Below are 24,613 nucleotides of genomic sequence, written 5' to 3'. Positions count from 1 at the left end.
AATCACAGCTGTGGGTAAGATGCCCCCTCCCTCCTAAGCCCTATGGGCTTCTTTGTGCTCCTGGACCAGGAGGTGTATCTGAGGGAAGACTTCTGAATAACTACAGCTCAGCTCTGGTTTCCCTTTGACCGCATCTAGGCTGTCTCAGGTGTCTCCCTTGGAGCAGTTAGGGAAGAGGACAACTGCACTAACCGCTGGGACACCCCTGGTGACAAGGGTACACTACTGTGCTGGAGAGGGGTAGGGGTCAGCAGCAGTGGTGAAGAAATCCTGACCCAAGACCTGGCATCTGGCTGGCTGGTGGCCGGAGGCCACATGGGCCAGATTGTTGTAGGCTCAGTGTGACTTCTGTCAATCAAGGCCCAAGCCCTGGGTATCCTAACAACATCGTACCCACAGCTCACGAAGGAAACCAGAGGGAAAGGCAATGATGTTGGTACTAAGACATTTATTACATCATAAAAAGTCCACCATTGTCCTGTTTTTCCATATGTACATGCTCCTATGGGCAGTCCCCTTCCAGCCCCACCTGCCCCCCCTCCATGGTGCCAATCAACTCTCCAAATTGACCAACTAATTAATAAAAGAGGAAGAACTGGAGGAAGTGGCCCAGGGCTGATGGGAGCAGGGATGGGAGAGGGAAACAAAGTGCAGAGTGGTTGGCTTGGCTCTCAACGCCTGACCATGGGCAGGAGGGGCATGAGGGCGGGCACCGCAGGGCTGGCACAGTGATGCCTCCTCAGAGCTGCCAGGCTGCAGGTGATACCTGAGTGTGTTCTCAGGTTGGACCTCCAAGAATGGAAAGCGGAGGAGGAAGAAGGTCCTGCAGCCTGAATGTGGGTCCCAGGAAGGGCTATAAAAGTTCTTTTTCAGGTCCCCATTCATATAGCAGCAACAGCAGCTTGGGCTGGGCCTGAAGAGTTTGTGGCCCCTGGCACAGCTGGAAAGGGGCCAGGTACAGCCTGGTAGTACTGGTCCTGAACTCGGAGGGGCCTGTCTTAGTTCACCTCGGAGGTGGGCATGGGCTCTGTGGGTCGGGGTGTGGCCAGGAGGGGCACTGGTGAGGTGGCTTCGATAAGAGCAGGGTTGAGGATGATGGGCAGAGTCATGGGTGGCACGCCCACCTGCAGTGGGGAGGCCAAGGGCTGCAGGATCAGTGGGGGCTGAGCCAAGGATGGAGGCCCATCTGGGGTAGGACTCAGCCTGCTGGGGCTAGATGCCACAGGTGATCCAGGGGAGCTGCTGTTGGCAGGTCGGGGGCCCTCAGGCTTCTCAAAGTCTATAGGGAGAGCAAGGTGGCTGCAGTCAGACTCCCTCACACTTCCTACCTGGTTTACCAATCACTGTTCCTCCCCATTCCTGTGAGCAAAATAACCCCTCCTAGGATAAACAGTAGGGAGTCTCCCTTGAAACTCATTCCAATGTCCAGCTATCTTTACCCTCTATGTCCTTTGCTGTACCTCTAGTCAGCAGGTCTAGTCTTTACTAGTATCCCTGAAGGGCAACTTCTTCATATCCTCCGAGACCCTGACCCAGCCTTCTCCTCTCAAGCAGCTAGCTCATCGTAGCTTATCTGGTCCTGCCATTTCCCATAGGGAGAGCAGGCAAATAGGATTCTCTGGTTCCCTCCTTCCCCTGGCTCACAGCCCATGCTCAACAGCAATCCCAAGCTACCCTGGGCTTCCTCTTAGGCGTCCTGCTTCCTGCTCAACACCTAACAGGCTAGCCCAGATGGACTCACCACAGGCCCCCAGCTCAGAGGGCATTTCTGGGGAAGGTGGATGGCCAGGTGTCCTGGTGTCCCCAGCGGCAGGAGTCAGGTGGGCTGAGGCCAGAGGTTTTTGGGCATGAGGCTCCATGGGCATGGGGTCTGGGGAGGGCAGAAAATCCAGACTCAGCTCTTAGTGTTTTCCTTCAAGCAGTGCCCTGACTACCCACCAGTATTCCCACCCACCTAAAGCACAGGGAACTAGTTAGCTCCAGGCTCTTTCTGATGAAGCTGGGCTAAGCTCCCTACCCTGGATGACAGTCTGCTTGAAGAGCTCATCTCGTAGGTGGGGCAGAAAACAGTCAATGCGCTCCCAGGTGATCTCCCAGAGGGCTGAGGGGCTGCCTCCTCGGGCATCTGCACTGTGGAAAATCTCTGCTGTGTCCATCACCAGGAGCATGTTCTTCAGAGACTCAGGAATGGCCTCTGACTGCAGGTGGCAGTGCAACCATGAGAATCGGAAAGAGGACATGGAGGAATATGGTAAGGAGGAGGGAGCCATCAAGGGGACATAGTAAGTCTTCCCAGCAGGTGGGAAAGGAAGTAGGCAGCAGGAGTCAGGCTGAGGTAGAACATACCAGTAAGTCACTGGAGCCTGCGTGCATGTACTTGTCCATGAAGTCCAAGATGGTCAACCAGAGGGCCGCAAAGGTAGAGAGTGACAGCAGTGGAGACAGGTGCTGCAGGAAGACCTAGGGCCAGCCAGCCTCTTTGAGCCGAGGGTAGGGTAGGAGCCTTCTGTACCCCTCTCCAAGGCTGGGAGGCAAGCCTGCCCTATCTTACATGAGAATCTTAGATCAGAGATATCTCTGAATTCCAGAATCCACCCAGGTTCCTAAGTTCCACTGTTTCCACAGCTGGGGGTCCTGAGCACCTACACTGCATCTCTAGGTCCTACCAGAAGCTTTGGCTTCTCTCCTTGTGCAGAAGCAGATGTAGGAAAGTGGGTGGGTGTACGGTGGTGAGAGTACCTTAGACAGCAGAGTGGAAGCCCTCATCCGGGTCTCCTCCATCCCGCCCACATCTGCAGGGCTGATGTTCTCCAAGAGCTTGGTCAGTAGAGGAAACAGCACCTGGTGGGTAAATAGCCAACATCTCCCTAGCAGCGGCAGCTAGCGGCCTTGCCCCAAGGAAGCCAGGGGCTGGGGTGGATGGGTACAGAGCAGAAGAGAAGGTATGATGCAGGCTGAGGACTGACATTAGGGGCTCTTCAGGCTGCCTGGCTCTCCTTGTCTTAAGGATATGAACTTTCCCTTAAGACTATAGAGGGAATTCCTACCTTGTTAAAACAGGACTCCCATTCCAGGGCGTCGAGCTTTTGCAGATCATGTACCAGCAGTGCCCGCTGCAGATAGGTCAGTGCCTGCATCCGTACCTGGCGCCGGGCATCACAGCAAAGGCAGGCAATGCCTGGGAGCGAGAACAGGCTCAGGACCCTGCAGACATCTCCATCCTGGTACTTCCCAAGCTCCAGCTACACCTCTGCCCCCTGCCCCGCCTGCTCCCTGGAGGTTTACCCTGCAGCAAAGGGCACCAGCAGTGGGCCCAGAGGGTACGTGAATCCGCTTCGATCTTCCGGCCACCTGTCTCCAGGTGGCGCTGCTCCTCTGCCCACGAGCTGTAGATAGAGGCCGCCCGAGTGTGCAGGGTGTGCATCAGATCTAGCAACTGGGGTCACAGGAGGGGCAGGATATGAGTGGGGTGAGGTCTGGTAAACCCCGCTGCCCTTCCCCACACTGTCCACGACTGCATCCTCAAGGGAGCCCCAAGTACCAACCCCACCATGCTCCATCCCTTACCACTCCCTTCTTGACTGTATGTGTTAGTTGCCTAGTCTGGCCAGTGTTACCTAAAGCTGGGAAGTACTCCTAGCAGAGGAGACTTGAGGAAGGGTGTGGACTAAGCATTTAATAACTGAATCACAGTGAGAAAGGCCCTTTTTAAAAAATTCTCTTTCACAGCTAATGATAGATAAAACCTCATCATGTTAAACTCACTTTAAACACAGAGAGCACACCTCAAGCTCAGAGGCTTCGAAGGGCAATAGTGTCTGACCACATTTAATGAAGTTTTGTTTTCATCATTTTTCTAAGGTATTCTATTTAAGGCAATTAGTTCCCCATTTATTTAGTGATATAAAGTCGGCTCATAAAATACATTTTTATATGCCTTGAATAGACACAGAATAATTATGGAAGGCTAGAAAAGAAACTGGTGACAGGGGTTGTCTCTGGTGAGGAGAACTTAATGGCTGCAGACAGGAATGGCATGGGACTTTTATCTGTTTTTAAGGGTAAACTTTATCTGTTTACCCTTTTGTACCTTTTGAACTTTGTACCATGTGCATATATTAACTATTCTAATAATAAACCTTAATTTTAAATTTAAGCAAATAAAACTTGTGGTCTTAGGCAGGGGAACACTGGAGATGGTGGCTGAGGGCCTGGGCTGGAAATCATAGGCCCTTCCTCTCAGTCCTGGCTGTTCCTGGCCCTGCCCAGGCTCCCAATGTCAGGTGCAGGGAGAGGAGAGGAAGCAAAGGGTGCCATACTTACGTCCTGACTGACCTGTAAAGACACCGTATGGTAGCTGGCAGGCACGCCTTCATCCTCATCATCGTCACTATGGCCGCCCCGAGTGGCATGTTGGCTGGAGGATCGAGGCCGCCGAAGCACTGAGCCCTCCTTGGATTTCTTCTTAAAGCGGTTCCCTTTGTTTTCATACTTGTGACTCTTGCCACGTTTCTCCTGGGACTTGCACCCTGAGCAGAGCCAGAGCCAAGTCACATTTCCACATCCATGGGCACAGATGGCCTGCCTTTCCCCCTCCGTCTCCTTTGTATATTCACATGGCTACTTTCCAAGTGCCCCTTCACTGGGTGACTCACCGCCATTAAGACTGGCCTCCACAAAGATCCGCAGAGTCTTGACGCAGAGCTCAAAGTTGTCGGGTGTGATGTGGGCAGCATCACGCACAATGAAGGACAGCGACTCCACACACTTAAGCAGGGATTTAGTGTCATGCGGCCCAAGGTCCAGCCCCACTGTTAGACTGTACTGATTGACCAAGGGTGAAGGGCCTGGCCAACTGGGCCCAGGCACTGGCTTGGAGTTATCGATGTCATCTTTCCCCACCTGTAAAGTACACAGAGAAGCTGGAAACCCAGACTTGACCCGGATCCTCCCCTAGATCCCCTCTCAGAGAACCAGGAATCTTTCCCACAGGCCAAGGAGGGAAGACTCACCCGCTGCCCGTATGTTCACTCACCACTAACCAACCGCTATTGACCATGTCAGCATCTGTGGCCGATCGGTGGATCTTGCCAGGCCGGCCGTGGTCAGTGTAGACCTCCGAGTCGGACGTGTACCCTCGGTCCAGGCTCACATCATTTTGATGGTAGGATGGGAGTTCACTGTCAGATTGGGCCCCTGAGCCGGCAGGGACAGAGGCAGAGTCAAGGTGAGGATGGGGACATTGGGACAAGTGACAATTTCAGTTCTCAGAAGAAAGGTGCTGAAGCCTGGCCTCCCCTCTCTCTTGGTCTGGCTTAGTTTCAGCCTTGTCACCAGAGGGCTGAAGGAAGGTCTGGAAAGCTTCTCTCTTGACCAAATAGGGCAGCAGGCTAATTTGGGCTCCTGATAGCATCTAGTAGCAGCTGTCAGGGGAGGGAGGAGGCAGTGAAGACAGTTTCTGAGAACACAGTCCTCAGGACAGTAGTAAGTCTGGCTCCATAGCCTTCCCCGCTGCCTACTTGCCTTCAAGCTGGTTAGCCTGTGGGTGTGCTGGGGAGAGGCCAGTGGGCACGGGAAGCTTTGAAAGCAGATGGCAGAAGCCATGGGTATTTAATCTGCTGAACGCAATAACCTGTTTTGTTTTCCTGTCTCAAGCCCTGGGGCCATAACTATTTATCTGCCAGTGTGGGTCTCCTTGGGAAAGGGCTTACCAGCGTCAGGTGCATCGGCCCTGGCTGTGGCCTGCAGGGCAGCTGGAGGCTTCACACCTGAGCCGATGCACTCCAGCAGCGTGAAGAGGGTAGCCCAGTCATCACCTGAGTGGATGTTGGCTGCGTTGGTCTTAAGGAGTTCATGGAGCCCAAACGCTACCTGGTGACTGACTCGGGACAGCACGCTGGGCTTCATTAGCAGCAAAATGCGAAGCGAGAGCAGTACCTGGGGTGGGGGTGGGGAGCAGGAAGTGGGAAGTGGCACACAGCTTCCTGTCTAGTCTCCTTTCCCATCAGCCTCCTTAGGCCAGTGAAGACAGTTTGACTAGGGCCCAACTTAGGGTACAGCTGCTGGTCTTTTCTTTTTTTCAGTGTTTTTTTAATTGACATTTTTATTGAGATAATTATAGTCATATGTAGTCGTAAGAAATAACAGAGATCCCTTATACACTTTGCCGTTTATTCCAATGGTAACATTATGCAAAACTATAGTAAAATATCATAACCAGGATACTGACATTGATACAACCCACTGATCTTACTCAGATTTCTTCAGTTTTACTTCTATTCATGCGTGTAGTAAGTTCTACACAGTGTCATCACCTGTGTGGGTTTGTATCTACTATACTGGTCAAGATGCTTGCTGAATAGTCCCAACACTACAGGATCCCTCGTGTTGCCCTTTTATGACCACATCTGCCTCTTTCCTGTGCCCATCCCTAACGCTGGCAATCGGTCCACAACTTCTAAAACTATGTCATTTCAAAAATTTATATAAATGGAATTATACAGTTACATAATCTTTTGGGATTGGCATTTTTCACTCAGTGTAATTCCTTAGAGATTCATCCAAGTTGTTGCATGTATCAATAGTTTGTTGCTTTTAACTGCTGAATAGTATTCCATAGTGTGTATGTACCACAATTTAAGTATTCACCTGTTGAAAGTCATCTGAGTTGATTCCATTTTTTGGCTATTACAAATGAAGCTTCTATGAACATTCATCTATAGATTTTTATGAGAAAGTAGGCTTTCATTTCTCTGGGATAAATACCCAAAAGTACAATTGCTGGATTGTGTGGTAACTGCATGTTTCGTTTTATAAGAAACTGCTAACAGAGTAGCTATGCCATTTTATATTCCCACTAGCAATATGTGACTCACATGCTTGCCAGTATTTGGTATTTTTATTTTAGCCATTCTGATAGGTGTGTAGTGATATCTCATCACAGCTTTAATTTGCATTTCCCTGCTGGTTAATGATGTTGAACATCAATTAATGTCTTCATGTGCTTATTTGCCATCTGCATATCGTCTTCAATGAAATATCTGTTCATATCATTTGCTCATGTTCTAATTGGTTTTTTTTGCTATTGTTTTTGCTGTTGTGTTTTGAGTTCTTTCATATTTTATTTACTTATTTATTTATTAAGATTTAATTGGGGAATTGGGGAAGGGTCACAGCATTGAGGAATCGGGGAAGAGGAACAGACAAGTTGCTGTCCTTTTGTTCTTCAGTCTAGTTGTGGAGGACGTCGCTTCACTGGCCCATGTTGGTATTATTGCGCTCTTCCCGGGTGAGGCAGTTGCTCACCGGCCATTGGACGGCTGCTCACAGCGGCTCACCCCCACAGCCGGCCAGCCCCACTGCAGCCTACGCCCGATGCCAACGACTCACAGCAGCGCAGCTCTAGGTCGAGCTGCTGTTCACCATCTTAGCTGTACAGGGCACAGCATCACTGGCCCTCATGTGGGATCTGAACCGGGGCCCTGCTGCTCAGAGCTGGCATCCCAAGCCAACTCCTAACCAACACGCCACTTGGCCGGCCTGAGTTCTTTTATATTTTAGATAATAATCTTTTTTCAAATATGTGATTTGCAAACATATGCTCCTTGTCTTTTCATCTTTTTCACACAGGCTATCACAGAGTAGAAGTTTTTAAAGTTGATGAAGTATAATTTATCATTTTTTTCTTTTATGGATTGTTCTTTTGGTGTTAAGTTTAAAGAACTCTGCCTAGCTCCTGAAGGTATCCACCTATGTTTCTTCCTAAAGGTTTTATAGTTTTGTATTTTACATTGAAATCTATGATCCATTTTGAGTTAATTTTTGTATAAGGTATGAGGCTTCGGTCAAGATTCGTTTTTCCCCACTATGGATCACAAATTGCTTCTGCGACTGAAAATGCCATCTTTACTACATTGAATTGTTTTTGTACCTTTGTCAAAAAATTTGTAGAGCATCTTTGTGCGGGTCTATTTCTGGGTTTTCGCTTCTGTTCCACTGATCTATGTGTCTGGCCCTCCATCAATACCACACATTCTTCATTACTGTAGCTATATAGTAAGCCTTAGTATCACTTTCTTCCTTCTCCAGATGTTTGGCTATTCTAGGGCCTGTGCTTTTCCATCTAAGTTTTAGAGTAAGCTTGTCTATGTCTATAAAAATCCCTGATGGGATTTTCACAGCAGTTGCATTAACTTTATAGGTCAATTTGGGGAGAACTGACATCTTTACTATGTTGAGTCTTCCAGTCCATGAACAAGGTATGCCTTTTCATTTATTTAGGTCTTCTTTGATTTCTTTCATTAACATTTTGTAATTTTCAGCATACAGATCCTATACGTGTTTTATTAAGTGTATATCTAAGTATTTCTTTTTTTTTTTTTTTGAGCACTTGTAAATGGTATTGTGTTTTTGGTTTTACTTTCCACATGTTCATTGTCGATATATAGAAATGTAATTAATTTTCGTTTGTTGATTTTATATCCTGCAACCTTGCTGAACTCACTTATTAGTTCTATGCTGGCTGTCTTTTATAGTTGAGCCAAGAGATCTCAGGAGGGTCCTAAACATGAGAGGAACCAGGCACAGGGCTGGGACGGCCACAAAGCAGCAGCCATCCAGCTCTAGAGAAGAGATTTATAGAATCCTGCAGAGGTGCTGAGTACCAGCTTCATACCTTACGCCATTCCAGACTCATCTCCTATGTTACCTGTTAGATTCCCCTAGCTCTGGTTGGTCACTGGGCTCATGCTATGGGACGCTAAATGTACTCTCTGTCTCAGGCCATATTAACAACTGACACTGCGACTCTAGTCCCTTGCATACCTTCCTGACCTCCCAGCTGCACTCTGCTTACCTGGCCACTGATCTCTTCTCTCCGGAGTAGCCGAATAGCCAGGCGTAGCAGCCCCACCACTGCCCGATCCACAAGGAAGCAGAAATCCTGTGCCTGGACACACAGGTGGTATAGATGGTCTCGAACAGTCTGCCACACACAGCCCACACGGTCCCTGAAGAACATAAGGGATGAAGACAGTCTCAGCTAGAGAGGCCACTTGGGCAGTAAGCCTTACTTTCTGATTCAGAATAGGCCTTTCAGAGCTCATTGGTATTATATCCCGAGCAGACAGGGATAATGAGCAAGTTTTTCCTCCACTGCCTGCAGCTTTAAGGGCATCTTGCCCCTAGAGCCCACTCAGCAAGATGGCTCCAGGCTTGCATCCCTTTGGCATAAGCCCAGTGTGAGGCCTCTAAAGACAGCCTTTTTACCTGTTCTCCAGCACAATCCTCAGCAGCATCTCCAGGCAGAAAGCAGCATCCTCTTCATCATATGTCTCTTCATCTGGTGTCACTGAGACCAGAGCCTAGAGGAAGACAATGGCAGGAAAAGTAGGCAGCTACTGGCCCTGCCTTGACAGAAAGTGAGGCACACACCACTATCCCCATCTCCCCTTCCAAACTCAGCTAGCCCTTCCATGTCTCTTTATTCTATTACCTTCATGAGCTCCTGCAGTGACTCCAGCTGGAGGAACTTGCTTTCTGTGATCATCTTTTCTGGGTCACATTGCTGGAGGGTGCACAAGAGAGAGGGAAAGAATCAGTAATAAGGGCTGGAGGGAAGAGAACTTTCCCAAGAGGGTGAGAAAAAGGAGTCAGTTTTAGTTGCAAGCCCTCAATGATTCTTCTTCAGTTCACAAGGCAGTGTCTGTCCAGTAGGGAGGGGTCTAGGCTTATTCATTTGGGATAGATACCTTGATACAGTCTAAGGCTGCTCTTTTAGCTTCCTGGTTCTCAGTGGATGGGCCCCTCACGCTAGACTGCTCAGTGCCGCTTAGTGTCAGCCAGCTCACGAAGCTCAGCACTGTTGACTCTCCTCTGCAGAAAAAGAGTACAAGCCCTGGTAAGCTACAGAGTTCTGAACCTCTCTCCCCAAAGCCTTCAGCCTCTAATCTGTTCTCACCGGTTTGATGGTGTCTCTTCCCGCTGTAGAGAGATCTTGCCATTAGGATCCACAAAATCTTCTACCTGGAAAAGCAGGTCAAGAATAATTTCTTTCCACATGCCCTTTGCATTTCCTGCTCCACCCTGCAAAGTTCTCTGGCTTTCTTCTTATAGTTCTCTGACCTACACTGTTGACTAGGGCCCCTCCAAATGGTGACTGGCAATGGCTTCGACCAGCCTTCCTGGACAATTATCCCCCCATCAAGATCTGTGGTCTTACATTTGAGGTGTTACTGGTAAGCTTCAGCAGGCATCAGGCCCAGTGCTACTCTCAACTAGCTCTATATACTGAAAGCACATAGTCTTGGAGCTTTTGCCTTATTGTTGTGGATTAGTCTCCTACCAAGAATTACCTCCACCATAGCCTTGGGTAGCAGTTGGGCTCTGAAGAGCTGCAGCATTGCCTCCATGATATTCTTCCAGCCCTCTCGCAGGATGTCACCATGACGATGAGCCAAATGGAATACTGTCTTGGCTGCAATGTGGGCTTTAGGGTTGCTTCCAAACACAGTGGGGAGGTTCTCAATAGACTGGAAAGAAGATGAGAAGCTTAGGACCTGCCAAATGTCTGAAAAAGAAAACCTCTTAGGCCCCAATCTATGGTTCCCTGAGGGTCCTTCTGCTTCAAACCCCAATAATACTAGAGGTAAGGGCTAACCTGGATAACGCCTTCCCCACTATGGCATCTCCTTTCCCACCCTCCCCATTATGAGGTGACACTACTCTCATCCTAGGGTGTGCAAGACAGAAATGGCCTAAGTTCTACTGTAGTCAAAGGATGTGGATGTGTGTGGATGTGTGTGTGTGTGTGTAAATATGCTGAGGGAAAACAGCTCTGGAGATAAGAGTAACGGCTAAAAGAGAGGTCCTCCTTTGAAACTCCAGATACATAGTTCCTGCCCCTTGCTCACCTCACTGCTGAGAGCTGTGAATTTGCACAGAGAGATGATGAGATTGTCAAACACATCGCTGAGGCCATAGTGGGCGGAGATCATGGCGCACTTCCTGTAACGTGACCCCCATCCCAGAAAAAGTCACTGGAAGGCCCAGGTAGCCCTTCCAAGTCCCTGAGGAGACGTGCTTGGGATTCTTCCCAAATCAGTCCCAGGAAGAAACCTTTTACTCTTAAGTCTGTTTAAAACTGAGCTTTCCCAAGCGTCAGCCTCCCTCCAAAAACTCACAAAGAACCCACCCTAAGGAAAATAAGAGTAGGATTCAGAGAGGTATGGAGGCAACCATGTTAGCTCAGAGAGAGGGGAAGAGATCAACACCAATACCAAAGCTGGGCTACCTGAAGCCTGAGATGGCTTTCTGGATGATTGTCTCCTCAAGGCTTTTGTCAAAGACATAAGAGAGAGCAGCAATAGTAGGGCCCCAGGTCATGGTGAAGAGGTCAAGGTCATAGCTTCCAGCATGCACACGCAGGAATATGCCCTCTGGGGTGGCACCTCGATGAAGCAGCACATTCCACACATAGTTCTCCCGAACCAAGCCTGTCTGCTCCTCAGGCATCACAATTTCCTCATTCCTGCCAGGAAATAAGGGAAGGAGTAGGTGCACTACTGTGAGCCTGACTGCTCCCAAATTGTGCTGTGAGCCTAACTGCTCCCAAATTAAGACAAGGGGCTTTGCCTTGGCACTTTCCATCAATGAGAGGTCATCAAAACTGCAGTTCAGAGGTCTGCTGCCCACCCACCAGGGAGAAAGAAATGAAACACTCCATAATTCTCCATAATCTCAAGGACCTGTTTCTAAGTGGGGTTTTGTAGTAAGATGTCACATTCTTTCTTGGTAGGAGAAAATGAACAATTCTACCTTTTCTGATTTACACTAAAGAACTAAGTGTCCCATCTCTGACCTCTGACCCAAGCCTCACTCTCCAGTGCCCATCTTGTGTTGTCTACCAGCCCCAGAATGCATCTGGGCTAGACAGGAAAACCCAGTCACTCTAGGTTTGGGATATGGGGCTATGACACTCCACTTAGCAGGGGCAGTTTGGATCTTGGCTTAGAGTACTACAGTCCCAGTACTGTTCAGGCTTCTTTAAGGAAGAAACAAGTTGGGAGAGAGGGGGCTGCCCAGCTAAGTGTCAAGGCTAAATCCAGGGCATATGAATCATTGCAGAATGACGTGACTCTAAAATCTGGAAAAGGGAGTAGTGTGCTTCTCCTTAACAGAGATGCTCCACCATCCTTCATACATACTCACTTGATGGCATGGTACATGTCCTCCAGGATGTCTTGTTCAAAGTCCTTGCCTCCATTTACACCTTTTAGGTTTTTGCGAAACTCCTAGAGATAGACCAATAAGCCTTTCCCTGCTATGTGTCAATGCTGAAGCCCCACCCATGGAACTCCTGAGTCTGTGGTAGATAGGACTTAGGAAACAGTAAGTGAAAGGACCCACCTCCCCACCCCGTTCAACTTCTGGATTGGCCAGCCCTCGCTGATTCCCTTGGACAGAATCCTGCCAATTGTGCCCTTTGGAAATCCCATGTCATTTCTCCTATCTGCAAAGCTTACTGGATCTTCTCTGCCTTGGCGGGATCCAAGCTTACCTCCAGGGTCATGGGTGCATTCTGTTTGCGAACATTGTGGTTGTGCTGGTCAGTATTAAGCATGATGACAGCATAGGCCAGGGCAAAGCAAGCATCGCTATTGGCAAATGGGGAGCCATTACAATTCTGAAAAAGCAAAGACCCCAGCTGTGTCAATGCCCTTCTCCAGCCAGTTATACCCTCACAACCAACCCACTGGTCAATGCTGGTATAGAGGAGAGATACCACCCAGAAAGCAGCCAACCTTTTGCCAACTCCTTAGCAGAAGCTGGCCTCTCCATGGAAAGCTCACTAATGATGTTCTCAGTCTTCTTAGGAGACTGCAACTGGGACCTTCAGTTGGAGCCATAGAAACCCTCAGTCAAATTAACCTGGGAGGGTGGGCTCAGCCTGTCACTCAAACTCACCCTCCAATGTTCTGTGAATGCCTCCAACAACCTCTGGATGACTGGCGCTTCCCCAGGCAAGCGGAAGGCTTCCAGGTAGAGGCGAAGAGCTTCATCCAGCCGCAGACCCTGAAAGCTGAAGGTGCTACAGGGAGAGGAAAAAGGGTGAAGATGCTGAAGATATATAAGCTGCAAATGTTGGGCTCTCCATTAGCCACAGTCCCTTTAACCTTCTCCTACTAGAAGAGAGGAGGCTGAGGGCTCTGGCAAAGGGGAGGTTTCTCCTGGCCATTTCCAACACAGACCAGAATGTGACAACTCCTAACCTTAGTAATTTTCACATCAGTGCACTTTTGCCTAGAAAACTCATCCCCTGGAATCCAGAACCTACCCTGTTCTCAGGAACCCTGCTCCACCCCTTTGCAAGGCTCTCTATGCAGAACGGAGTGGCTCCCAAAGCTATCTTGATGGAGATGCTTTCAGGTCCAACAGATAAAAGGGATGGGGAAAGGCACAGCGTGTGAGCTGAGTCACCAGCAGGAAATGACTGAGACTGCTTTGAGGGTGGGATGCCTTGTCTCCTCAATGGATCACTAATTATGTCCCACAATTCTTGCAGTTTCCTCACCTCACAAAGCTCTCCAACAGGTCAATGTTTTTGCGGTCACTCACAAACTCTCCAATCATTTTCTTGTCCAACCGAGGGTTCTCTCGGAGCCACTGGGCTACCTCTGTGTTGTCCATCGGGATGGTGAGGAGGCCTTTCTCCTGTAGAAACTGGATGCCCTTCTTTGGTTTCTGGTTGAACTGCTCTGTGCCAGTGATCAGAAGCTGGAGGAGAAATACTAGGGTGTCAGAAGCTGCTCTGCCCCTAAACCAGACAAGGCCAGGCCAGACTTCATCATGGTCCACAGCCTCTCACCTAACAGGCTCCTAGGATGTGGTTCTAAGTGACTCCAGGACTAAGGCTAGATCATACTGGCCCTAGCTTTCCTCAAGCTTCATGTCTCATGAGAATTGGCTGAGGAGCTCGTTTTCACTCCTTTGATGAGTGCTTAAGATGCATAAGTCAGCCCCCTCTCCTCCAAATCAGGAAAAAAGTAGAAGACAGAAACTAGGAAAGGTTTTCTTCTTCTCTACAGTTTTATAGTAGTCCCTGACATCTGTTTATACCCAGCATCTTATTTATAGCTTAGCTTGGTTTCTCTGTCTTTTTGTGGTTTCCTAGCTCTTGAGGCCCTGGGGTTTGAAGGACAAGGTGAACTAACTGTGAGGGATGATAACTTTTTGACTGTCCAGCCACAGCCCTGCAATCAAGGGCACACAAAAAACAAAGTCATTTAGGCTAGCAATAAAAAGAAGAAAGGGTTAAATAGAAGGTTATCTTTGTGTTAAGAAAACCAAAAAACCCCCAGTTATTTGAACTTTACTAAAGCACCAGAATAAATGTCAATTTCACTTTATTGCTAATCATCACCTCAGAGCTTGAGATGACCAATAACCTTCAGTAACCCACGTGATACCAGCTCACAGAGTTCTGTGACCACCAGTAACACTTGGCTTTCAGCTAGAACAGCATTTTCTCAGATGCATATAATAGCGTTTGACTAACTGCATGGCTTTGGAGTAAGGAGAAGGCTTCAAAGGAAACTTGTTGTTGAAGTCCCAACAAGCCAAAAGACTAGCCTTAGGAAGCTGTTTAATGAGCTTCTACCCTCCCTCAACCTCTGGGACAGAAACCCTACAAAGAACACCCAGACAGAGGTGGGCAGAGACTGGGCTCCGGGAATATTGGTATGTACCTTCTTTTTGTTTTTAATTTCAATCAGTTCCCGTGGATCTGGCAGGAGACAGGAAAATCGAGGTGGTTTCCGGGTAAACTTTTTATCAGCTAGAAATGGGAGGAAGAGAGGAAAGAAGTCATAAGACGTTTTTTACCAGGATAACGACTTTTGGAAGGTTGCTGATATATTCTCCAGTGAAAAAGAAGGATGCCTCGGGCCGGCTGAGTGGCTCAGTTGGTTAAGAGCTTGCTCAAAAGTTTGAGCTCTGAGCAACAGCGGTTCGAGTCTGGCCCGAGCTGAGCTGCTGCTGAGCTGCCAAAAATGGCTCAGCTAAAAAAAAAAAAAAAAAAAAAAAGAAGGATGCCTCAAATTTTCTTGTCCTCATCAATCTTCCACTTCCTTAGAAGTCCTATCTTCTAGGGCTCCAAATGTTTTCTTTCTTCTCTCTGGGTTTGAAGGTATGGTGAGCAGCCAAGGTTCACTGAGGTACTGCCCCAGGGTGTCTCTGCTCCCCCACTTCTACTGCCCACCGGGCCCTCGAGTCGAGGGGGCTTAGAATTACAGACACCCAATACCCACCCACAGAGTCGCCAGCTTCCTCCAGATCACTGCATCCTGGCTTCCCATGTTCCGCTGGCAGCCACCCTCCACTTGGTAGATGCAGACCTGGGATGTCTGGGGCCATGTCTATAGCCTTCCCTTCGCTTGCTGCTCTCTCAGCTGGTAAGAGAGAAGAAGATAAGCGAAGACTTATGGGGTAGGAAGCCAAGCAGAGCTGCAGGAGAGGTTGAGTCCCTGGCCAAGGAGACCTACATGCTCCCACATAGGTTATCAACCCTGAACAGGACAAACCCAAGGCCAAACAAGCAGTCACTGTCCCAGGTCAGCCAAGCATTAGATTCTATAGTTTAATAAGATTACCCCATCACTTTCCTTGATCTTATGCAACCTTGATCTTAAGGGGAAGTCAGAGAAGAATTATTAAAGTGGAGACATACTGGGGGTTGGAGGAAGGTAGGCCTAGAGCTTTTAGGGACAGAAGTCCTATATCTTTTAATTTACTTTTTCTTTTCTCCCCAAAAAGAAAATAATAGTTTTGTAAAAAAGCCAAAGCATGCAGAGGAGAAAGGGAAAAGTCCATAAGTCCTGTTAACCTACCTGCCTAATCTGTGATTTAAACCACCAAACCTCAAAAACACAGAATTGGGAGTACCCCAGAAGAAGTGATATAAGGGCAGGATAAAGGATTCACAGTAGAGAAAGGATAAGCATAGAACCCTGGGATCCTCAAAGAAAGAAATGCCTCTCACTATTACTGGTTTCTCGGGTGCTATCTACTGCTTCGTAGCTGGGTCTGGTCGCCTCTTTCTTCTCTTGCTGGGTAAGGTTGTTGAGGACTTTAGCCTGGCAGTGGGCCTCAGTGCTGTCAATCACTGTCAGTAGGGCATCAAGAGACAGTAGGTGTGTTGTATAGAGCTGACCAGATACAGGGAAGGCATTCTAGAAAGTAAACAGATCCAGTAGACTTGAGGTTAGAATGCTTTACACTTAATGATCCTTTTCCAAAAATCCCCAAACTTCTTATAACTTCTACATTGCTTTGAGAAAATGCCTTTCTTCTTCCTGTTCCCAAACTCTCAAGTGTTTCCCTCCCTGTATATAGCATTCTCACTATCACCAGAGAGATTTCCTTAATAGAGACTTCTTTCTAGAAGCCAATAATAATGCTCAGCACCTTGGACAGCAGCTTGGTGAGGTCTTCAAAGAGGTTGGAACAGTAGTAGTCACAATCATAGTTGATATAGAGCTCAGTGACAAAGCTGGGGATGTGCCATAGCTGTACAATGGCCTCCAGTGCCATCTCCTTCATCTCATAAGGCATCTTGGGGTTCTCCACAGTGATGATCTCCATGAGCTTTTTGATATACATCTGGCAATAACCCAGTAATTGCCATTTGGGTGCGAAAAGGATTCAAAATAGGAAGAGACAAAATTGGACAGGAAAACCATTAACAGGAAGCAGAAGCCCTGCCAAGAGGCATGTATTGACAGAGTTATTCCATCCCCTAAATACATCCCCTTTGGTCTCCATGTTGAGGGATAAGGCCTGGTTCTCTACCTCATGCCTCATCCAAAACAAGTTGTCTGTTGACCTTTTTGTGCACTCTATGTGAGCCTGACCTGGCTCTATTTAGAGTACTTTTTTGCAATTTAGTGACAAAGCCAGCTTGACTTGCCTGTCTGTGTTGCAAAGGATCTGCTAAGCAAAAGAGGATCTGTACCAACTCATGGTGAGGTTAACTGCCTGTCCTCAAATACTGGCTGGCTGCATTTGGGTTCTCCCATTTTATAGACAGCCAATTTTCTCTAGGCTCCTTTTAACTTCTCCACTAAAGAAGCCAGCCAATGAAGCAAACTATGGAGGCCAGAAGTACTCTCCTACCAGAAGCCCCTAAATCCCACCCCTGCAGCATGACACAGCTGGCCCCACTGAAGATGCCATATCTCTTCCTATTTCTTTTGCTCCTTCTCCCAAGGTTGAGAAACTTACCTCCAGTTGGAACTTGAGGTGCTCCCTCATGCTCTCAAACAGTAGGAAGCATACACGCAGGGAAGCAGCATAAAGGTTCAGTCGCTCTATGCTGAGTAGCTGAGATCAGAGTAGGGTAGGCCGTTAGGTTTCTGAACCTGACTATGGCTCAAGAGAAAATCTGGAGAGCAAACCGTGTGAAGTTTCCACTACGGTCCTGTGCTCTGAAGGCACTCTATATCTAGTCATTCCTGTATTTCCCTTTGGCTGCCAGAGTCCCTGGAACTAATGGAGTCCTCTTGACTGTGACTACTGGCCAACTGGGGAGAGAGGTTCTTTCCTGGGTCCTATACTCTTCTCATTAACCAGCCAACCCACCCTGTGCTCCCCTGGCCCTTGAAAGACCCCAAAGAACAGCCAGGGGCTCAGAGCCCCTCTAGAAATCCAGTCTTACCTGGAATAAGTGGCGGCACATCTCATCCTTGACAAGGCCCAAGAGGGTTTGGCACTGGGCTACAGGGGCTGACTCCAGAGCCACTGTCAGCAAATGTAGTCCCATGTGGATCATAACCTCTGAGTTGTGGCGGTCATGTGGATTGGTGAGGGAGATGAGGAAGCGGAAGAGCTCGCGGATACAGGGAAGACCATAGGGGACCAAAGCTGTACCTGGGGAAAGCCAGGACAAAAGTGGGACTGCTACGAAATGATTGGCTTGATAGCTTGGCCTAGCTTGCCCTGCATTTTACAAGGCAATTTCAGATAAATGATTCTCCTCAAGAGAAAAAATGTTTTCTTCCGGGGTGTAAGCAGACTAGTCTCATTTATTTAAGGGAATCAGAACTGACGATTCTACCTTTCTGTTAAAAGTCCCAAGCTTTCTCTTCTTCCCTCTCACTTCCTATTGTCCACCAAACTCCCTCTGTATAAAGTAGGGAAGGGCTCCATCTTTGCCAACAGTTCTCTGGTTTGATTCCATTTCCTGACTAGAAAATAGCCTAGAATTTGTACCAGCAGATACCATGGGTCCAAGACAGTCTAGGCTCAGGCAGCTTAGTGGGTAGGATGAGGGAGGTGAACAGGCAGAGCCTGCCCAAGAGTACTTACCTTCTTTCTGGGACGACTGTGTAAAGCGCACGCCCCGGGGATTGACGTAATCCATGTCATGGACAGAGGCAGAGTCAGAGTGGTCAACAGGAGATGTGCACTCCTCTAACACTTCAGGGATAGATTCCACAGATGCTGATTGGGCCGTTTCCACATGAGTTCCTTCCTGCTATGACCAGTAGCAGGGGGACATAGGAAGAGGGATGAGGAAAGAGCAACTTGGAACTTACTCCCCTGAAATACCTGTCCTCCAAGTACCTCTAATGTACTGCAGGTGTAGGGACAGCTCAGCGGGCTATGAATCAAGGCAAGATGGCTCAGGAGAAGAATATGATGAAGGACTCAGAACACATCTCCTGAGGTATCTTAGGGGCTAGAGTCCTAGGGGCAACAGAGGCTTTCATAGGATTGAGATTTAGATCATTACCTTTCAGAAAAAACCATGGCCCGCTCCCTCCCCTTTGCCAAGTACTGCCTGTATGCATAACTTGATAAATCCCATAAGCTACCTCTCACAGTGAGTCATGCTGTGGGTTTTCTAGGCAGCACAGATAATTCTAGGAAATGGGGAAGAACCCCACTACCCCATCTTCTTTTGAGTCAAGGCCTGGATAAAGGATCTAAAGGATTAAGCCAATTCTCACAGTTGAAGACTGGACAGGGGCCTTTAGAAATCAAAGCCATACCTGGGGGTCAGGCTGCTCAGGAACCCCCAGCTCACTGCTGCCAGGCTCTGCAGCTGTGCTGTATCCTGGAAAGCCAGGTTGCTCCAGGTCAGTGAGGTCCTCCTTGGAAGTGGTCTGGGAGGAGAACTCCAGGCCACTGTCTGTAGAGGGGCTGACCACTGCTGAGGCAGCTTCTGAACTTGCAGAGGATACGGGAGTGGGCACATCAATGAAGGGCATGCCACCTGCCAAGCGAAGTAACAGGCTTGAGAGACTCTGTGGGGAGCACATACCCTCTGTGGTACCGGGGGCTCTGTTTCCTAGACTGCGTACTAATCTCTGTGTATGCTAGTCTCTAAAGTAGTCAGAGTCCCTCTGGAAGAAAAGCAACCTTAACTCCCAAAAAATTGCCAAATGGTCACTGTTGGATCTGACCTAGAGTTTTCCCTTTTTGCTCTCAGCAGAAAGAAACCAAAGCCCCTCAGTTGGTTGGTCTTCAATGTCAAAATCCATGAGAGAAGAAGTTTTTCTTCTATTCTAATCAGAGGAAGCAACCCAGGGCACTCACCAGTGAGGTTAGAGGATAAGGTGGTTCCGTTGGAGGTGGGCAGCTCAGAACCTGGTGTAACTTTGGTCATATGGCGTGGGGGCCGGGGCGATCTCTTCTGTCTCTTCCACTTGGATGAATCACTCATGCCTCCTGCTCTCATTTTCAGCTGGAAATATCACACCACATTATCACTGGTTTTTAAACTAAAACTCTTCCCTAGAAATCTCCCTTTTCCTAGTTCTACTACTGGCCCCTACAAAATAGCTTATACCCTGCCAAAGGAAGAGTCTAGACCATCAGAGCACATTCCTGCTCCTCTAACCTGGCTTCTACATTGGCCACTTTATGGATCAGCCTGATAGCCTCCATATGGATGGTGAGACTCTGCTTTTAGGCTGGTCATTGATAGGGCCAGCCCTCATACATCACTCTGAGGGCTGAGTGATAGTGGCTATCTTGAGTCTTGTAGATGGTGCCCGGCCCTCCTGCAGAACGGGTAAGGGCAGGAATTCCTTTCCTGGAGCTTTAAATCTACAGGCCCTGGACTCCTGGGCTTTCCTACTCAACTACCTGCAGAGAAGCCTCCTACTCCTAGTTCTTATCCAATTATGAGGACCTACTGCTTCCCAGCCAGACTCTTAGCTTTCCTATTGCTTCATGCACTGGGCCTAGATCTTAAACATAGCCATTACTCTACATCAAATTGGTCAAAGGCTCATTCCTTGGAGTTAAGGAAGGAGTGGAAGCCTAGCTGGCTTATGGAGTTAAAGATGGAGGGTCATGTCATGCACTCTGCTGCTCCCAATTTTTGTGTATCAATGGGACCTCCTGTCCTTCTCATTTTGAGGTCTTTCTAGGTGCAATTTGATGTTTCCAGATGGTAAGGCTGCTGATTTCTTAGGCCCTTGCTCCATTCCATGTCCCTCTTTCTTGCTGTATATCCATTCTTCCTACAGCTTCCTTTTAGTCACAAAGGAAAATCTCTTATCATCTGTTGACTACTCTAGGAGTAAGTTTTTATGCATTTTCTCTACCCTAAATTCATAGCTACTTTGTTTAGGCCTATTTTGTTTTCCTAGTGCTAATGCCTGATCAATGAGGGTTTGAATCCAGTTCCTCTGCAGAATTAGACCAAATTATTCCTAGACTAATGGACCATTCCTGGACTAGGCAACAGCAGTTCTCTTCCAGGAATCAAGAGAATGACTTTAAAGAGAATAGAAGCACTTTTCCTTCCTGCTTCTTTCTAAAAGCTGACTATACCCATATTATCCTTGGTCTGTTCAATTCCTTCTGATATTTGGGGGATAGGACCCCCTTCCTCAATCTCCCCCAAGTCCTCTAGAACCTGGATAACCTTTGATCCCTTGCTTAGAAACTACATACTTCTTCTTTCCCTCCCCATAGCTCCTTCCATAAGAGAGAGAGGCACAGGAACTGAGCTTCACCCCTAGCTTATAGTAACATAGCAACAGCCTTGTACAGGATTTACACTTCAGGTTCATCCATCTCCAAAATGCCTGCAGTCAAATGCTTAGAATGGAACTTCAAGTACTCTGAGTACTGTGACTAAGCAAGAAACAGGATACTCTCTCCAGGAACCACTGAAGCTCATCTGGGTCAAGTTCCTGGTAAAAAATGTTCTGGGGGGCAAAACATGTAGACAGGCAAGAAGCACAAGAGATCAATGAGGGAAAACAAGAACATCCCAGTTTTATTGGTAATTGTCACTGAGCTCCAAAAAGTACTAACATCTGGATCTACTTTTGTGAGATGTCTTTTCTCTCCAGGCAGCCCTTACCCCATTTCAGAGAATCTAGGACTAGGTAGTCGTACTTCCACTGAGAAGCCAGTTCACTCATTGAGATTCCTTCCCACACGAGGTTAACTCTTTTCCTGTTTCCTTCTACCCTGAGCAAAGCTAGCTCCAACGTGATCATTTCAATGAGTGTTCTCTAACTCCTGGCTGGAGTAGGGGTCAAGAAGCTGCCAGTTCTCACAAATGTCTTAGCTCTTAAAAAGTATAGCTTGTCCTAAGGTCCTAGATTGGGAGGGTAGGGGATGGGCAGCAGGTGTTCATGGAACTCTCACCATCATATCCATATAACTCTATATTTCCAAAGGGTAGTATAAGCTTTACAAAGAAAGGGCAGGTCCTAGGTTAAAAATCATGTCAAAATGTTGGTTAGCCAATGAAGAGAGCTGCAATTTGAGATTAGGCAAGCACACAAATGGAACTTGAAGCAATGCATGCAGAGAACACAGGCCTATGGACTGTCCAGCTAGGTATACACACACACACACACACACACACACACACACACACACACACACACACACAGTTCTTTTTATCTTCAATGATCTGGATATCTAAAACCATACCTCTAGCATGCACACTCTTGTAATAGACAGCCCATACCTCATTCTATCCCTCTTCCTCCTAAGGCAAGGGATCTGAGGATTAGGGTAATCTTTAGCTTGGACCCCTTCCCTAAATCTTGACTTTTAAAAGGACAGAGGGCATCTTTGCAGATCCCAAAATATTCTCAGTTTCCTGGGCTGTCCTGGCACCTGGCTCCTTTTCATTCATCCAGTCTTAAACCTTGGAATGACCCCTTTAATGGTACCAAGAAAAAAAAAGACCCCAACTATATGGACTACTCTTTCCCTCCAAACCCAGTTTAGGTCTCCAGTAAGAGTCAAGGACTGTTTAAGCTCTCTATACCAGCTGTGAGACAGGGAAAGGATAGAAGAGGGAAGGATCTTGCTGGAGGTCCCTCACAGTTCCCCTAGAAATGGTAGCTATTAAGCTTCCCCACAATATGTCAATAGGACCCAGGCTCTCTATCTAGGCTTACTCCATGATACATCACCAGTTCAAGGATTCCTTCTGCCTCCAGGCAACTAGATGTCCCAGGAAAATTCCCACCACTGCAAAGCTACAAACTCATGCATCTCTTCCAAAGCCGTGCTGTGTTACTAAGGAGGGGTAAGTTGTGCTTTACACAGTGGAAATGGGGCCCAGATGTTACATATAAACATTTAAGTAAATAAATAAAAAGGGGGAAAGGAGAGGGAGAAGGAGAGAGACCTTGAGGTTCTTAAAGAGTAGTACCCTCTCTAATTGGTTCAGGGCTTTGGTCTGCTCCCCACTACTTAGCTCCAGTTTGTTGAGGAGACATGGAGAAATCTGTGAAAGACAGGCAAATGAACGATTTAAACAGAGTGAAATAAACTCAAGACACATGCCAACAGGGCACAGGGCAGGAATGGGGATGGATGGCAGGGGAGAGGGGAAGGTCAGGTGCATGCACCAAACAGCCAAGGGTCATCTCCACGGGCAGAACCTCTCAGGGCTGCAAGCAGAATCTTCACGAGAGGCCTGTGAAGTCCAGGGCTTCCGTTCAAGACAGAAAGAGGCCATTCTTCTGACCACCATTTTTCTCCTGACAGTTTGAGAACCTTCTGATCTGGAGCCAGGCTTGATTTGTCTCATCAACATAGACTAACCCAAGCATGAGCCCAGTCTAATCTAGCATTATGGTGGGATTTGTGGCATAGCCTCTCTAGGCCTCCTACCTGCTGACAAGGCTGGACCCTGAGGGGATGGCAGGTCTTTCACCTTTATCAACATATGTTTTTAGCCCAACCCAATGAGCCTCACCCAATTTCTTGGAAGGACTAACTCACCAGTTTATGTGGTAGGTCAACAAGATAGGCTGGAAAGGAAAGGCAAGGGAAGGAGAGGTATCTGGGAAAGGATAAATTTCTAACGTTGTGATAGCTATTTCTAGATTCCAAGCAGATCCGTCTAAGCAAAAGCGTTTTTGCTAAGCAAGGGTATCCAGGAAAATTCCCCAGCACTGACATTGGGAGATCAAGGTTTGGATGAGGGGTAGCAGATCATACCTTCTTCATGTTGGTCCCCATATAGTTCTTGGGTTCTTCTTTAAACTGAGGTAACCTATAAGACAGAGAATCCCATGGACTGTTATTAGGGATAATAATAAATCTCTCCCTCCATGCCAGCCACAGCCTATAGGTGCTCAGGGCCAGAGCATGCCCTGTTTCTTAGGAACAGCTAGGCTAGTTTCACCTTTTTCAGAGATTTATCAAAGAGCCACAGGAATTGTGGGATATATGACATAGACACTTTCTAAAGAAGATGGTCATAAGGGCAAGGTGACTAAGCGCTCTTGGAGTATGGAGGCTTGTTTCATCCTTAAACTGACTCTTTGCTGCTTCACATGGCAAGTATTGTTGAAAGCCACGAGATGGGGAGAGGGCAGCCTATCAAAACCCCAGGAGAGTGGGCACAGGGTGAGAAGTAAAAGGCAAGCTGAAGTTCTGAAACCAGGAAATTTGAGCCAGAGGAATAAGAAACTCTTTGCAGCAGAAACCAGGGGTAGAGCTAGTCTGTAGATAATACAGATTATCATTTAAAGATCTGAGGGCAAAAAGAAATCCCAGGGGGAGGCTTTTTAAAAAAAAATGGATTATTTTTAGAGCAATTTTAAGTTCACAGCAAAACTGACGAAGTTACACTGATTTCCCATGTAGCCCCCATCCTCACACATGTATAACCTCCCCCATTATCAATATCCCCTGGGTGGGGGCTTTAAAGCTCTCGCCTCAGGTCTTCTCAAAGTCAGTCTATTGAAAGGAAGTGTAGGAAACAGGAAGTTAGGCATAGTATGAAAAGGTCTCCTAGGCCCTAAGCTGAACTAGGGTAACCAACAGTCTTGGTTTGCCTGAGACTGAGGGGTTTGTGGGGATGCTGGACTTTCAGTGCTACAATTGGGACAGTCTGGGTAAACCAGGGTTGTTAGTCACCCTAGCCTTGATCTTTTCTCATAGAAATCGGGCTGAGCTCTGGGAGCTGAGCAACCTGTTTCAGGCTCCCTTGAGTTTGGCTTCCTCTCTGGGTCCCCTTTCTCAGCTGCTACCTGTACAGAAACAGACACATGTTTGGGAGGCAGAATGAGGTCTGTCAACCTGGATCAAATAACCCTCAGCTTCCTCCTGAGGCCAAGCTGGC

At 47.8% G+C, this 24,613-nt stretch overlaps 1 protein-coding gene across 8 annotated transcripts in view; it reads right to left on the bottom strand.

Annotated features, from left to right (window-relative positions):
- Window positions 1-428: 428 nt before the first annotated feature.
- The window catches only part of GBF1 (golgi brefeldin A resistant guanine nucleotide exchange factor 1), a 117,002-nt gene continuing 92,817 nt past the window's right edge, over window positions 429-24,613 (bottom strand). For 2 of the 8 annotated variants that reach the window (XM_019636420.1, XM_019636419.1), the window contains 34 exons: window positions 23,485-23,539; window positions 22,691-22,765; window positions 19,594-19,741; window positions 19,047-19,270; window positions 18,361-18,529; window positions 17,711-17,922; window positions 17,278-17,376; window positions 16,462-16,656; window positions 16,037-16,226; window positions 15,306-15,446; window positions 14,745-14,833; window positions 13,571-13,773; window positions 12,964-13,087; window positions 12,557-12,682; window positions 12,208-12,290; window positions 11,291-11,527; window positions 10,911-11,004; window positions 10,353-10,529; window positions 9,959-10,023; window positions 9,750-9,873; window positions 9,494-9,565; window positions 9,268-9,362; window positions 8,855-9,008; window positions 5,712-5,937; window positions 5,036-5,196; window positions 4,656-4,902; window positions 4,324-4,529; window positions 3,286-3,436; window positions 3,048-3,178; window positions 2,740-2,841; window positions 2,347-2,460; window positions 2,018-2,198; window positions 1,742-1,870; window positions 429-1,279 (listed from right to left, as the gene is read on the bottom strand). In XM_019636420.1, coding sequence (XP_019491965.1) covers window positions 999-1,279; window positions 1,742-1,870; window positions 2,018-2,198; window positions 2,347-2,460; window positions 2,740-2,841; window positions 3,048-3,178; window positions 3,286-3,436; window positions 4,324-4,529; window positions 4,656-4,902; window positions 5,036-5,196; window positions 5,712-5,937; window positions 8,855-9,008; window positions 9,268-9,362; window positions 9,494-9,565; window positions 9,750-9,873; window positions 9,959-10,023; window positions 10,353-10,529; window positions 10,911-11,004; window positions 11,291-11,527; window positions 12,208-12,290; window positions 12,557-12,682; window positions 12,964-13,087; window positions 13,571-13,773; window positions 14,745-14,833; window positions 15,306-15,446; window positions 16,037-16,226; window positions 16,462-16,656; window positions 17,278-17,376; window positions 17,711-17,922; window positions 18,361-18,529; window positions 19,047-19,270; window positions 19,594-19,741; window positions 22,691-22,765; window positions 23,485-23,539 — 5,080 coding nt within the window. In that variant the 3' untranslated portion in view covers window positions 429-998. The remainder of the gene's footprint in view (window positions 1,280-1,741; window positions 1,871-2,017; window positions 2,199-2,346; window positions 2,461-2,739; window positions 2,842-3,047; window positions 3,179-3,285; window positions 3,437-4,323; window positions 4,530-4,655; window positions 4,903-5,035; window positions 5,197-5,711; window positions 5,938-8,854; window positions 9,009-9,267; window positions 9,363-9,493; window positions 9,566-9,749; window positions 9,874-9,958; window positions 10,024-10,352; window positions 10,530-10,910; window positions 11,005-11,290; window positions 11,528-12,207; window positions 12,291-12,556; window positions 12,683-12,963; window positions 13,088-13,570; window positions 13,774-14,744; window positions 14,834-15,305; window positions 15,447-16,036; window positions 16,227-16,461; window positions 16,657-17,277; window positions 17,377-17,710; window positions 17,923-18,360; window positions 18,530-19,046; window positions 19,271-19,593; window positions 19,742-22,690; window positions 22,766-23,484; window positions 23,540-24,613) is intronic. The other 6 variants (XM_019636422.1, XM_019636421.1, XM_019636423.1 and 3 more) reach the window with 6 other exon arrangements.

Source organism: Hipposideros armiger, unplaced genomic scaffold (genome assembly GCF_001890085.2).
Source record: "Hipposideros armiger isolate ML-2016 unplaced genomic scaffold, ASM189008v1 scaffold_28, whole genome shotgun sequence".
NCBI classification, from domain to species: Eukaryota; Metazoa; Chordata; class Mammalia; order Chiroptera; family Hipposideridae; genus Hipposideros; species Hipposideros armiger.
The sequence above is the reverse complement of the archived record's forward strand: the minus strand, read 5'-3'. Positions and strand labels throughout refer to the sequence as shown.